The 14,272-nt window shown below is 39.9% G+C and overlaps 1 protein-coding gene across 3 annotated transcripts; it reads right to left on the bottom strand.

Annotated features, from left to right (window-relative positions):
* Positions 1-1,390: 1,390 nt before the first annotated feature.
* LOC109466833 (heparan-alpha-glucosaminide N-acetyltransferase-like) lies at positions 1,391-14,019 on the bottom strand. Of its 3 annotated transcripts, XM_019764678.1 has the most exons (19): positions 13,887-14,019; positions 12,093-12,304; positions 11,649-11,779; positions 11,172-11,296; positions 9,376-9,457; positions 9,082-9,145; positions 8,350-8,474; positions 7,862-7,938; positions 7,588-7,618; positions 7,203-7,354; positions 6,616-6,728; positions 5,895-6,058; positions 5,088-5,157; positions 4,730-4,783; positions 4,327-4,413; positions 3,599-3,673; positions 2,836-2,906; positions 2,280-2,392; positions 1,391-1,676 (listed from the first exon to the last, which is right to left on the bottom strand). In XM_019764678.1, the coding sequence occupies exons 1-19, from the start codon at positions 13,948-13,950 to the stop codon at positions 1,501-1,503; spliced, it is 1,986 nt and encodes a 661-aa protein (XP_019620237.1). In that variant the 5' UTR covers positions 13,951-14,019; the 3' UTR covers positions 1,391-1,500. The 3 variants fall into 3 exon arrangements, with proteins under 3 accessions (XP_019620237.1, XP_019620238.1, XP_019620236.1); XM_019764679.1 differs by lacking the exon at positions 5,088-5,157 and having other exon boundaries at positions 4,730-4,853; positions 5,895-6,016; XM_019764677.1 differs by lacking the exon at positions 5,088-5,157 and having other exon boundaries at positions 4,730-4,853; positions 13,887-14,018.
* Between the last annotated feature and the right edge of the window lie 253 nt (positions 14,020-14,272).

Consider the following 14,272-nt stretch of genomic DNA (forward strand, 5'->3'; position numbering starts at 1 on the left):
TGTTTTATAATAATCACCAAAGTTACAGAGATTGCACCCATATACAAAATGTTTTCCTTGAGATATGAATAATGACTGAAATATACATTGGCCGCCTTTTGTACAATGTAGTATGATTTTCGATCTTATTAAAATGTCCCAATCGATTTGGCACAAATATTACTGCAAATTGACCATGATAAAATCAGATCCTGCAGCCATAAAAAAATGTGATAATTTGTCATTAGACAAATTTACGTTTTCTGTAGTATCTGTTATATATGTAACTCTTGCTATTTTTTATGTTCATCATTGTCCCTCCAATACATTATTGGTGTTTTAAGTTTATCTTTTCCCAGATAATGGCCTTAACAAAAAACAATAATGTACATCAATATATTGTACACATACTGTACTGCACATTTCAGTACATGAAGCCTAAGCTCATCCAATCATTCATATTTTTCATGATTTATCATGGTAAATACAACACAGTAAATACTAACTAAAAATGGACCAGCTTGTTTCAATGTCATGCCAATGGAATGGTACTGGTTATTTTACAGAACTGGATAAAAAACTAGAGAAGTAACATTTGCAAAGCAAATGCATAATGTTTACCTTCGGACATAGTCTGCTCTGTTAATTCTTACTCAAACACATTCACATACATGTACTACTAGTATATGGTGACAGGAGCAGAACAGACCATGAAACTGCAACATTATGTAACCCAACACCAGTCACCGTGGTGACAGACGTCAACAAATCATGTCATTGGTGAGGTCATAGGTCACTGGAGAAGAAGAAGAGGTAGAAACTGAGTAAAAACAATATGTTTTCCTTCAGTAAACATAATTACAGACATTTCAAGTAGTTTACCTACATGTAGATTGTCTTACTGCTACTAATAATATTCATAATCATATTGGAATGGTAGTGGTTGGAAAACTTTAAGACAGACCATTATTATGAATTCCTCTGAGTCTGACAACATTTGACAACAGCTTTTGATGCCATTTTCCCATAAGGAAAAAAAGGAAGGTAGAAAAATCCTGTACAGTATCAGTTCGACATTCAGAAGGCTGATTGGAGGTTGGCTATATCTATTTATTCCAAGTTCCTAGTTGTTACAGTTTTTCCATGTAACAATGCAGTGGTTTCATTAAAAGTTCAAAATTCATTGTTTGAATATCAACCCAGCCTTTTGTGTTGACTCCATGGCTCCTATTGTAGCATTTAGGGCTATAAGAGGATGCCTAGGCCTGTTTTTATTTTTTTCGCCCGCCCGTTATTTTTCTAGAAAAATCTGTTAACCAAGAAATTAAATTGGTGTGGCCTAAGGAAAAAAAGGAAGGTAAAAAAATCATTTAGACATTCAGAAGCCTGATTGGAAGATGGCTATATCTTTTTAATTTTTTTTTTGCCCTGTCACTTCATTTCCTTCTGAAAAAATCTGACAACCAACAAATTAAGAAGTAAAAAAAAATCCTGTACAGTAACATTGAGAAGACTGATTGGCTAAATCTTGAGGTAGAATTTCTTGTAGTGCAGCCAGACTGCGATGAGGACCCATAACGTTGTGCCGACCAGGTCTGTGGCCAGCTGAGCCGAGTGTGTGGGGGAGGCTGCCCACTGGAAGGGCAACTTGTCTGCACACAGTTCATGTCCGATGTACACCAGGATGGAGTTCATACCTACAACACAGGGAAAACAACTTTAGTGTCTGTCACACATGGCTGAATATGGAATCAGGACGACTCAGACCATTACCAACTCCATTAAAATGACACAAAATATAATGTTACCAAAATAGCAACTTCATCTTCTTCTTTTTCTCTATTCAAGGAGTTTCAGACATATTCAAAATCATATTTTCCAAGAACTATCATAGAGTGGAACTCATTGCCACCGAGTGCAGTTGGGGCATCATCACCTTTAAACAACTCCTGCAGTTAGATGTAATTGGGTGTAACAGGTCGTTAAGTGTAACATAGCTAGCTTCCACCGCGCGCCTACAAAGCTGGTGTGTTATGCCAAAGGGCAGTTGTACTGGCTATACAGAGACAGAAGCTGGTGTGTTACGCCGAAGGGCAGTTATACCGGCTATACAGATACAGAAGCTGGCGTGTTACGCCGAAGGGCAGTTGTACCGGCTATACAGATACAGAAGATGGTGTGTTACGCCGAAGGGCAGTTATACCGGCTATACAGATACAGAAGCTGTTGTGTTATGCCGAAGGGCGGTTGTACTGGCTATACAGAGACAGAAATTAGGTACAGTGTGACATATCCCTTACCGACTTGGTAAAACGGAGCGCCTGTCCACCACTGTTTGACATCGATGATGATGTAACACGCAGACAGCAGCACAAAGGCGAAACAGGACAGGACCAGTACAAATGATACCGACCTGGCACAAAACAAAATCATTGATTGCAACTTCAGTTCAACAGTGAATTAACATAATTATTACATTTCTATATGTTTGGGACCACATTGTAGATACCGTTGCCTGTAACCATGTAGATATGTAAATATGCATCTATGTTTGTTGAGCCCAAGAACCACAGGACAGAGTAAAATGGCAGGCTGCCATCAAGCCCCAGCATCAGTGTGCAAGCATGTCGATCCCTTTTTACGAGGAACAACAGACGATAAACCGGATAGTGAGAGAGATATTAAGCAGTGACACCTGTGCTGTGCAATGTAAACTTTTCTTTGGTCCCCTGTCTTAGACAAGTTTAACTGTAATTATAGTAGTGTTGATTGACATAACATATTTCATATTTGTCCTGTACTTCACAAGTAACACAAATTCATGTACATGGTGCTGTACTGGTTAAGTATGCTTACCAAAGGTTCTTGTTAAGTGGAATCCATCCTTCGTTCTGCCTGCCATCACACAGTAGAGCACCAATGGCTCCCTGTAAGTGTAAAACAGCAACCATGTTCACAACCTGTTACATCTACACAATACACCTACACCAGTCCTACATGTACAAGTGCATAACATCACAAAGCACGTCGGCAGAAAGTACTGCACCTGAGCAAAGCCTGTATTAAATGTTTGTGCATAGTACTTTGGAGAAACATCTCATATAAGGTTGTATTAGGGTATATAAGGTAAACACCCTGTCTGTAGTTTCCAAAATTTATGTCCGAAAACATATCCTCTGCAACAGGCAAAACTCTGATGCAACGGTGACCAAACATCCATCGAAAACCATGAAAAATCAGCGTTTTGCACAGGCGTAGTACGTTCTGCCGACGTGCTTCACATAGTAGATCTACACAATGATAAAGAGAAACTAGAGAAGTAACATTTGCAAAGCAAATGCATAATGTTTACCTTTGGACATGGTCTGCTCTGTTAATTCTTACTCAAATACATTCACATACATTTACTACTAGTATATGGTGACAGGAGCAGAGCAGACCATGAAATTGCAACATTATGTAACCCAACACCAGTCACCATGGTGACAGACGTCAACAAATCATGTCATTGGTCAGGTAAGAGGTCACTGTTTGGAGAAGAAGAAGAAGAAACCGAGCAAAAACAATATGCTTTCCTTCGGTAAACATAAGTATACAAGTCCACTAGAACAGTAGTTACCGTGGCTGCAGCCCATCCTAGCCATCTGCCCACCCTCTGTCCATTCTGTGTGTACGTCAAGAGGATCTTTCCTGCCTGAAACACAAGAAACAAGACATCGGACATTGTACTGGGTAGTGCTGCATACCTAAACCCAATTTTAGGTTCAGGTCCGGATTCAAGTCCAGAGGTTTAGGTTCAGTTCCGGACTTGTAAGTCCAGACCTAAACCCAAGGCATATACAAAATTGCATGTTGGCAACCTTGCAATGTTGTTTGGGCAAAACTTTGGCCACATAACATGGAGGCCGACACTTGATGATGCCCGATGGCAATGTTTTCTTCATTTTGCAATCTATGGGAGGTGGTTTGGAAAGAAAAGGGGTATGTGAAATGGTCTTTTTGGTAATAAGTCCGGACTTGGTTATTGACTTTTAGGTTTTTTTGGACTTGAACCTAAACATTATTACATGTCCGGATCCAAGTCCAGTGAACTGGTATGCAGCCCTAGTACTGGGTATCTGTTTTGGAATGTTTTGGAACTGAACTGTATGATTAGAGAGAATGCCCCATTGATTAACATCACACAACTGACTTCTATGCATACCATAATCTGAGTCAATCAAAAGCCTATCCAAAAAGTATACAAAAATCATAAGACACACATTAACATACAGTTTGTTGTATGTGTATTCATCACTGGCATACATAAAAATAATTAGGTAATAAATTTGAAGTGATAAAAAGTACCTGAAGCCCCAGGAAGCAGAGTAGAGCAGACGTCAGTGTGCCAAGAAGTCCTTCCGGGTCAAAGGGTACTTCTGTCTTGTAAACAGTCTACAAAATGCAAAACATGACAAAATAAATTCTATATTTTATTGTACATGTCAGCTGGTACATGTATACCCTATAAGGCATTCACTGTTCACTGCAAAAACATTGTATATAGCACATAGCCAATTACTGAACTTAAGATTCTATTGATAGAATTGAACACCAAGTTAGCTGACTTCTCACCATTCTCACAAAAATAAACAAATATTGTTTATAAACATTTATAAACAAACAAAGTTTTTTTTAGTTATTCTAGAAGCAAACCAACAGACAAAAAATCTGGGAACAAGCATGACAAATGTGTAAAGTGTGGCCTTACGATTGGTGTTGGGTGATCGTATATGTGGTCATCAGTAAAGACTGTCCTGTCGATGTACCCTGTGGCCCCTCCTGTACAGTTGTAGTGGGCCAGGTCAGACAGACCACCTGGGCCCAGGTAACCACTGGGGGGGAAACAAACATCTAGTTTTAATTTCAGGTTGGAAAAACTTCCCTATCGATTTTCTGGTAATCCTATTGAATTAAAATATTATCAACCGTATCTGAGGACAAAAATTGTGGTATCACTGATATAAAACGTAATGTATTGTTGGCTGGTTATAGTTATTTATGGGCAGTGCCAAAAATAAAAAGATGCCTCAAGTAGATTTTTTGGGGGGGCTATTTTAAACACAGATGTACCCTGTGGCCCCTCCGGTACAGTTGTAGTGGGCCAGGTCAGACAGACCACCTGGGCCCAGATAACCACTGTGGGAAACAAACAACTAGTTTTAATAAGGGCATCCAATGTGATTTCAGGGTGGCAAAACTGGACTTTCACAATCAAATTTCTGATCATTCTAAAGTTCAAGTTTAAGTTTAAGCCTTATCGGTAGTTCTAACATGAAAAGAAAAACTCACCTGTCAGTGATTAAACGTCAACCTTTTTCAGATGCTTCCAACTTCCAGAGAGTCAGCAAAGGGATCACACATCTGATGAAGTTTGACATGTTCAACCCAAAATTCATGGTGGGTTTTTCTTTTTGTGTTGGAACTAAGGCTTAAACTTTGTAATATGTTGGTTAGCTTGACGAATAAATCCACTCTACTGTATATCAAACAAACAGTACTCACGTAGGACAGTTGGGAACCTCCAGCCAGAACATCAGCACCAGATGTACCGTCACCAGTACCACCATGACCAGCCACTGGCCCCAGTAGTTCCATATTATATATACAAATGTACTGTATATGTGTGTTACTAAGTGGCTGAGACATTCTAAAGTAGAGTGGATTTATTCCTCAAGCCAACAGACATCTATCACACATCTGGAGCCGAATAGTCTTACTGAGGGATGACTGTTGTGTGCTACCGGTAGATGTTACAATGTAGTTAGCTTGAGGAATGAATCCACTCTACTAAGTACTATATATGAAACTTTGTTTGATATACAGTAGAATGGATTCATCCCTCATCAGACTATGCTTTGAAAATGGTCACTCACGGAGGACAGTTGGGGACTTGCAGCCAAAACGTCAGCACCAGGTGTACTGTCACCATGACGACCATAACCAGCCACTGGTGCCAGTAGTTTACAATGTCCCTCACAGGTGCGATTCTCGAGGTCTGTAATAGGTACAGGGACAGGTAGCCTTGGGGCTTCCAAGACTTTCACACACAAACATACAAGGGAAACAGGGGGTTAGTGTGGGGGAAACATGGGAGACATGGACCATACCACCACCACTGTACCACTGCAGTGTAGGGGTGTTCCTCTGGTGCAGGACAGCATGGGTTGATCATATTGAAAAGTGCAGTAAATTACAATCACATGAAGATTTTCCCATTCAAAATATTACATGTTACGTCATTTCTGTACCTCTGGTTTTCTCTTAAGTTTCTTTTTTCTCTTTTCTCCTTCTGTACAAATAATTATTGTAATTACAAATGGTGTCTTATAAGCCAGCATGGGCTGGGTCCATGTACATGTAGTGCATGACATGTTAATAAATCATTCATTCATTTGTTCATTCATTCATTTTGTTTGTTCATTCATTCATTCATTAATTAATTAATTCATTCATTCATTCATTCATTCATTCAGAAACTATGTGAAGGGAATGATGATGGTGTGAGAATATTTGTCAATGACAGGTCTCTTTCATTCCATAAAATTTCTCCATTAAATTTTCATCAAAGAACAGACACGGTACAACAGCACATACCCAGTTCCTGTCCTCTGCAGTAGCTCCCACCACCTCCAGCAGGGCGACGATGAAGTATGTCAGGGCAAGTCTCTGTAACACTCCCGGGATACGCAGGGTTGACCACGAGTTATCTAGGAGAGAAAATGCATCAGACATATTTCAGAGCTTGAAATACGTTTTTCTACACACCTGCATTGGTTCAACCATGGAGGTAGAGTTCAACTAATATTTAAAATCTCCTGCATCAGCAAACATCCTGCACTGCTCAGAATTTAGGAAGTATGGACCTAATCTATAGATTTAGAAACCAATGCGAATATTTGTTTTTTACATCATTGGTAGTAACACTTAGTCTAACAGTCAATGCAGCAAATAGTCACCCTTGGGAAAATGGGACCCTCTAAGATGCTAATGCATTGAGAGACACATTACCGGTAAAAGTAAAGCTTAATCTACCTAACATCTCTTTCTACATCATTATACGTTGTCCGTGATGAATGGTAAAATTTGGAAAGACGGATGCAGGCTAGAACACTCCATGAAAGCCTTTATCACAATGCTAAGTTGTGAATCTATTAGGATTGAAATATTGAGTACAAACTCACGTCCTCTCTTTGTGTTGATGATGAAGAGCCCCAGTAGAAACAGGATGACTGTCCTCTGTACGACCTTCCACAGCAGACTCAGTCTGGACACGCCTTTCTTCAGCAGTCTCCGGAACGACAGGGCGATAGACGTCCCCATTATAAACACAAACCTAGACAGAAAAGAGGGTAAATTGTTTTAAGCACAACCAGTGCTTCTCTGACGTTGCTGATGTTTTGGTGTCTATCAGACACCTTCCTCAGAGCTTCTGAACAGAGAGGGTATTGAAATTTTCTTGTAAACACCTTAAGTGCTTTAGCCTGTTTATCAGACCAATTTTAGCTCCTGAGTCTACATCCTCTCTGTATATAATTTTTGCACAAAAATAACAAGAACTGTGCTCACCAGGGAAAGACCAAGTCTGCTACTGTGAGGCCTAAATGGATGATAGGATAGGGTAAGCATTCCTGTTATCAAACTTAAAATACACATTTTAATTTATATTATTCCATTATATCAGAATACAAACCTTTGAAAAAAAAAGACAAAATTAGAGAAATCTGGCTATATGTGAATTTTGACACACAAATTATATAATTAATGTATGCACATAATGCGTGTTGTGTATCTAATAATTTTTTTTGTTGACTAATACAATTTTAGCCTTTAATGACCTTACCATTCCATCTGGCATGTTTGAAGAACCAGTATCCCCCTCCTCCATAGTTCACAAACACCATCACAGCTAAGGAAAGCCTGGAAAATACCAACCAGTTACAAACTTAAAAGTCATTAACCATTACCTGCTTAAAATTACAACCATTACAGTCTTTCATTTTACAGTTATATAACTATAAGTTCTATAGCTATTCAAATGCTTCCACAGGACTTGAAATACTGGGTGCATATGCAAGTTATGGAAGGTAAAATTGGAGCTGATGTCTGGTATTTCTGATGTCTACCTACGTATACCCCCAACAATGCAGTGGGTTTATATATTACTTGTGGGTGTTTTTGGTATGATCAATTCTTCCCAATTCCTGAATGCTGAAGGTAAAATTTATCTGGTGCAGGTAATTTCAATATTACCTGCACCAGCGCAAAAAATCCATACATGCATACATCATAAAACCAGTTTAAGGCCTGAGACAGGTTGAGCATACGTACCCCCTGAATGTGTCTAGTGACCTGAGTCTGCGCAGTCCCTGTGGAGCAGCCTGTGCAGTGGAGTCTGGCCCTGCCTGTCTCCTGTCTTCTGTACCCGTGGAGGACGGGCTGGGGGATCCTAGGTCCTACACATGGGGAAGGATAGGTATGTTAGAGTACAGACTTTCTATACTGGTAAGTATAGAAATCCTGATTGGAGTCTCTGGTATAACAGAAACTCTACCAACAGAAACTCTTATTGAAGTTTCTGTTGACAGAGACTCTGATCCTAGTCTCTGATCTTAGTTTCTGCCGATAGGGATACTGACCTGTCTCTGTCAAAGGGAAATCTGATCGTAGACTCTACCTATACAGATATCAATTGGAGTCTCTGTATGTTGTTACTGTTAGAGTTACAGTCTGTGATTCATATTCAATATCATACACATACAGCATTAATAAAATATAGGTAGGTTTCATGGAAAGCAGAGACAATGATATCAGTAGCAACCAGAGTTTCTGTAAAGAGACTCCAACAGAAATGTCTACCAGAAGAATTGCTGATTTTGCCCTGACATCACATATTATGCACATTGTGTATCTCACTGTGATTGTGAGCTATCCATTTTCCTGTTCTAGAAATTTGCCCGTCCCTAGTGACTAGAAATGGAACTGCAGGTGCAGAAGAGGTTATAGACTCAAACTTAAATTTGAAATTCAAAAAGTTAGTGACTAGTGACACATCACACTTACCGAATTCACCAATCTGTCTGTTTCTCTAAAAGGAAAATATCCAATAAACCAAGCATACTGGGACCTGGAATGGGGAAGGAAAAGAGATGATCAGTGCACAAAGTTTACATGGCACAAGTTTTAAACACCTGTTACACAGCTTTTACATGGCTTTCCATTGTGATTCAAATATGATTGACACAACTTTGCACAAGAACTAAGATAAAACCATGTGTAAAACGTGTGGGAAGGAAAGTTAATTATTGAAATCTGTACTACACAACTGTAAAATGTTAAAACCTAAAGTTTACATACCTGCCGATGGTGTAGTACAACTGTCTGACAGCCAAGAAGACCAGAAAAAGTCCCACATAAATGCAGAAGGCAACCAAGATGGCTGAAAATGACAAGATACTCACATTATAGTTCAATCAGTTTACAGTAGCTACAAAAGATTAGAGTCAATCTTCCTTTCCTGCATCATTGTCCAAGTGCAGGTATTTCTGATAATCTACCTGCATTTAACCTGTACTTAGCCTGACTAAATCGCGCTCCTGGCGGCCGCCGCCCTAGGTTGCCGCCCCCCAAAAGCTTGATGTCAAGCACGCGTAAAGCTGGCGGACTGTCGACGGCCCTGGTCCGCCATATATGGTTAATGAGATGCAAACGTCACGAACGGCCCTCAGACGGTGCGGCACCCAACAGAGATGGTTGCTATGGGCCTGTCGGTCGCTACCCAGTGATGGACGTCGGCGCGCCTTTCATGTCCCAAACTTGAAGTTTGGCCGAGGAAGGCACGGCCACCCGCTCGCGAGTCGAATCTGTTTCTATTTTCCAAAGTTTCTGGAACTTCCTCGTGGGAAATGGCAGCCACACCGAGAGAAAAGAATCTCATCCACGGATTTGTATTTGGCGTCACGATTTTCACTCGGCTATGTCCACATTTCGCATCTCTGATTAGTTGTAGCGTCCGCTTCCGGCAGCGCCGGCGGTATTGAAAATTGACCGAGCCGACGCGCGTGTAATCAACTTTTCTTTCTTCGATATAAGCGCTAAAATGCTATTTTCCACAACCACACATCGATATTCTAGTGAAGAAATGCATAGTTTCAAGAATCAGTCACGAAATTATATACTTCTATGCGGATTTTTAACGTTTTTCGTGCCATTTTGTCGTCGCTGAACCCGGAAGTGTGGACCTCGCTCTCGGCGTGAGTTTTCTTTTACCCACAAAGTAATTAATTTCTAGCGTATTTTACCCTGCGTTTTACCGATCAAAACAATAAACAACTCCCGCTGAGGAGAAGCCAGTAACATTTTAGATTCCAGCAATTATAAAGTATCGACAATTTGACAGGAGTCAACATCGTGGCACAAGAATCACAGTCGTCAACCCGCCGTTTTCGCTTGCTCTGCACTGTTTCACGATCTCGGTCTTCTCATAGCCGGTAGGAAGACACGAAAACACGTCGTTTCTCTGTTTAACAAAAAAATTGTATCGTCTATTCCTGAAGCGGCTCTAGGGGCCAGGGACTCCCAAAGTCCACACACACAGACTCCAGAATGCACAGAAACTCGGTTTCGGGCTAGTCGCAGCCATTTTTCTGAGAAATTCCCACCCGCAGTCGATCAAATTTCTCGTCCCCGCCCGGTACTCCGCCCTTCTCCGGCTGCCTGGCGCCGGCCCAGTCGGTTCCCACATTAATTCCTAATACTGGCTTCCTATTGGTGACTCCAGGAAAGGGAACGGGCCGCCCGACTTACAGCTATTCTGCCACAAGCTCTTGGGGTGGGGGTCATTAACCTCCAGCCGAGAGCTTGTGTATACACAGGCTAACCTGTACTGTTCCAAGTTGGTTTCTACATACAAGTGTATGTTAATCTTTATTGCTGCATTGACTGTTTCCACTGAGGGAGAATAAAAGAAATGGTTTATGAAAAATTTTTTTGTATGATCCATACTTCCTAAATTTAAGTTTTGCAGGTAAAACTTTTAAACACTGTAATTTTCAATGTTACCTGTACCAGAGCAGGTATGCAGAAAAAAGGATTTCTTAGCCTACAGTGTAATAGGAATCATTATAATGTAACATTTCTGTCTTAATACTTACGAATGTTGCTGTCCACAGGGTCTTTATCTGCGTATACTGGACAGTCGAATTTGTTTTCTTCGCTGGGTCCGTTGGGGTTGATGTGCATCTGGTACTCACCATGTTCTCCAAACAACTTGTCAAATCTGGGTGGAAGAATTACAAGAACATTTGGGCATTGCTACTCTGTTTCTTTGTGGCATTGAGTTACAGGCCAAATGGCTTAAGGCTAGCAGACACAAGATTGAGAGGTCATGGGTTCTAGACTTGTCATGTGGCTTCCCTGAAGTGTGACATCAACAAAGTTATCTGGTAAACGATGTCGGCCCCTGTTGCAATGGAGTGAAAGGTCTACTGTAGTACTGAGTCAGTCTGCTGAGGAAGACCAGAGTGACTGGTCAAAAGCTCTAGGCGAGAACAATTTCTCTTGTGTTAGATCAAAAGTTTTGTCTTTTATTCCGAAAAAAGATACACCATTGTAAAGTTACTGTACCCTACCTGCAGATGGAGTCATTTGTGCCGTCGTGGTTGTCTTTAACGATTGAAATGTGTGTCATGAAGGCTGTCTGTACCAGGAATGGGTCAGTCGGAATGCTGGGATCTACCTCCATCATGAAGGTCATATTGCACTGGAAAATACAACAAAAAAACAGGGTTTAAGTAAAGCCTAAGTCCTATCCACCTAATACTGAGGGCTGAAAATTTAGGGCCTGTGCAAAAAATCTGGGTGAAGAGGAAAATAGTATAAAGCATCTTTTCAGAACTTGAGTTTGGATTTGCTATAGAAATTAAAACTCATGATCAAGTTCAGAAAAGTATTGGGGTACACATGTAATAGTTACATTTCCCTTTTGCGTTGGAACAAAACTTTTACCTTTAAACATAAACTACAGATGAACTTTCGTGATAAAATTTAATATCATTTAATTAGACCTTACTAACCTTGTAACACTCGGCAGACACAGCCCATATCTGTACAGGGTAGTCCAGACTAGTGTTAACCTTAAGGATGGCTGTGTCCATCACTAGTCTAGGGGCGTCTGCGGTGCGGTGGTGATGATGTCTGCTGGTGGAGACTATGTGATTCTCTACTGATGATCTCTGCTGCTGATACTGAAAAATCTCTTCATCTGTTGGGGAATCTATTGCCTTTACTGGAACACAAAAGGAAAGAAGACTTGAAAAGGAAAAAAACTGTGGGGTCAGCCTAATGTTTTTCAAATCTAGCTTTTATTTGCATGCACTCAGGTTATCATACAAAACGGTGAGCTAAGAAAATTTGACAATCACGCTGCAATAGAGCTGTGTACCGGTACGCAGTACCGATACTGTACCGGAAAAAATTGATTAGGTACAGGTCCAAAATACCTAATCCCTCAGTACCGGTACTGTACCTAAACAATTTCACACCAATTTTATGCCTATTTGTGACCTCAAATGTTTAAATAGCTGGTTAACAATGGGTGCCTGTGTAAGGACAGTGTGTTCATGAAAACAAAAACATCTTAGTTTTGCCTATATTTTATCTGAGCATTCGCCATAAACAAAGAATAAACCTTAACTATCAAGTTTATTTATGTTTTTTTGTTATTGAAGGAGTTCAGAAGAGCATATAAATTGCAATTGGTCGAATTGTTCAGGTACAGGTTCAGGTCCGGACCTGTACCTAAACCTGTGTACCTGTACCTGTACCTGTACCTGTACCTAAAATTTGTTTAGGTACACAGCTCTACGCTGCAATCACTCAAATAATTTTTTTTATTAGCAAATTAACAATTTTATCTAACTACTAGTAGTATGTTGATTGTTGACCAAGTTACAGATATCAAATGAATGATCAACTTTACTAAAGATAAGTGTTGGTTAAAAAAACAACATCTCCAAAGACATTATGTATATGATCCATTCACATGCAAAAAAAAAAAGCAAAAACAGTGTTAGCTCACGCAATTTGCATATTAAACGTTTATTGAAAATACAAGCCCGAGTGCTAATTGCAAATACAAACAACATGTATGAGGTGTGAATGGTGGGTTAGGGGTGAAGCAAGGTGTTAGCAAACAAGGAATTGAACAATCTAACAATTACCATGCTTCAGTGCAATGCCATCATAATTACCTTCTAATTGATTCAGCCATCCTACAGTCACTGAAATGCAGGGGAAAGCGTCCATTGAAACCAGCACTATCATAAAGCTTTTATGATTGCATCAAATCATCATTGAGATCATAAATAATTTTTGCACTTCAAGAAATTTTCACACATACATGAGAAATGTCGGGATGGAAGCTGAGTTTCAGCCCAGAGCAGGAATACAACTGGCAAAAAATTGCATAGGCTTCAATACTTACGTATAGATTTCATTGGATTTTGAATCGTACTTTGTAACATAATGATTGTAAACGAATGCAGAAAAACAAGCCTCTGCCACACACCCAAATTCGCTCAGGTCAAGAAAAAGTCTAATTTCTTTGAGACATGAATCGAAGCCTTAGGTCATTAAGTAAATTTTGCTTCGTTAGCGAGCTCTAGAGATACATATATAACTTGGGAAGATACACATTTATGCAACGTTAGTACAGATAATTTTATGATACCAAGGCGTCCTCTTCCAGTTGCAACAAGTACAGCTTAATTTTCAACGATCCAGCCACTTCTGTGGAACGAAAAGCTTGTGCTTGCTTCAGAAATATGTAAATATTTCCCCAGATGTCAGAAATTCTGTGGAAAACTCACCTGTTGAGAAGAAAGTGAAGAAAAACAGTAGCTTGCCGACAGCTCTGACCGATACGGCCGCCATCTTGTCAACATCATATGACTTCCCGGATGGACGAGCGCACTGACACGAGAGGGGTGTTTTTCCGCTTTTAAATCCAGTGATCAGACAATATGTTTAGGCATGTGCAAACGGTTCTAAATTTCAAAGCATATCATTTGGCAAATTATGTTATTTTTACAATCAGCTAAGATATATTTTTACACTCAACTGCATATATTGAATTCAATTGAGTGTAAAAATAACATTATTTGTCAAACATATCAGTTTTCCAAACTGACCTATCAAACGTGTTGTCCAGATTGTATCAGGATGATGAGTTGACAATAGAGGGATAGAAACAATG

The sequence above is a fragment of the Branchiostoma belcheri genome, unplaced genomic scaffold (assembly GCF_001625305.1).
Source record: "Branchiostoma belcheri isolate BF01 breed outbred unplaced genomic scaffold, Haploidv18h27 scaffold17, whole genome shotgun sequence".
NCBI lineage: Eukaryota > Metazoa > Chordata > Leptocardii > Amphioxiformes > Branchiostomatidae > Branchiostoma > Branchiostoma belcheri.

What these genes read in the sequence shown, in the direction of transcription:
- LOC109466833 (XM_019764678.1), bottom strand. Translation starts at nt 13,950, where the DNA reads ATGGCGGCCGTATCGGTCAGAGCTGTCGGCAAGCTACTGTTTTTCTTC. An exon ending in CAAACATGCCAGATGGAATG is followed by an intron (nt 7,619 to 7,861) that starts GTAAGGTCATTA and finishes TCATCCATTTAG; the next exon opens with GCCTCACAGTAGCAGACTTG. An exon ending in GCAGACTTGGTCTTTCCCTG is followed by an intron (nt 7,355 to 7,587) that starts GTGAGCACAGTT and finishes TTTTCTGTCTAG; the next exon opens with GTTTGTGTTTATAATGGGGA.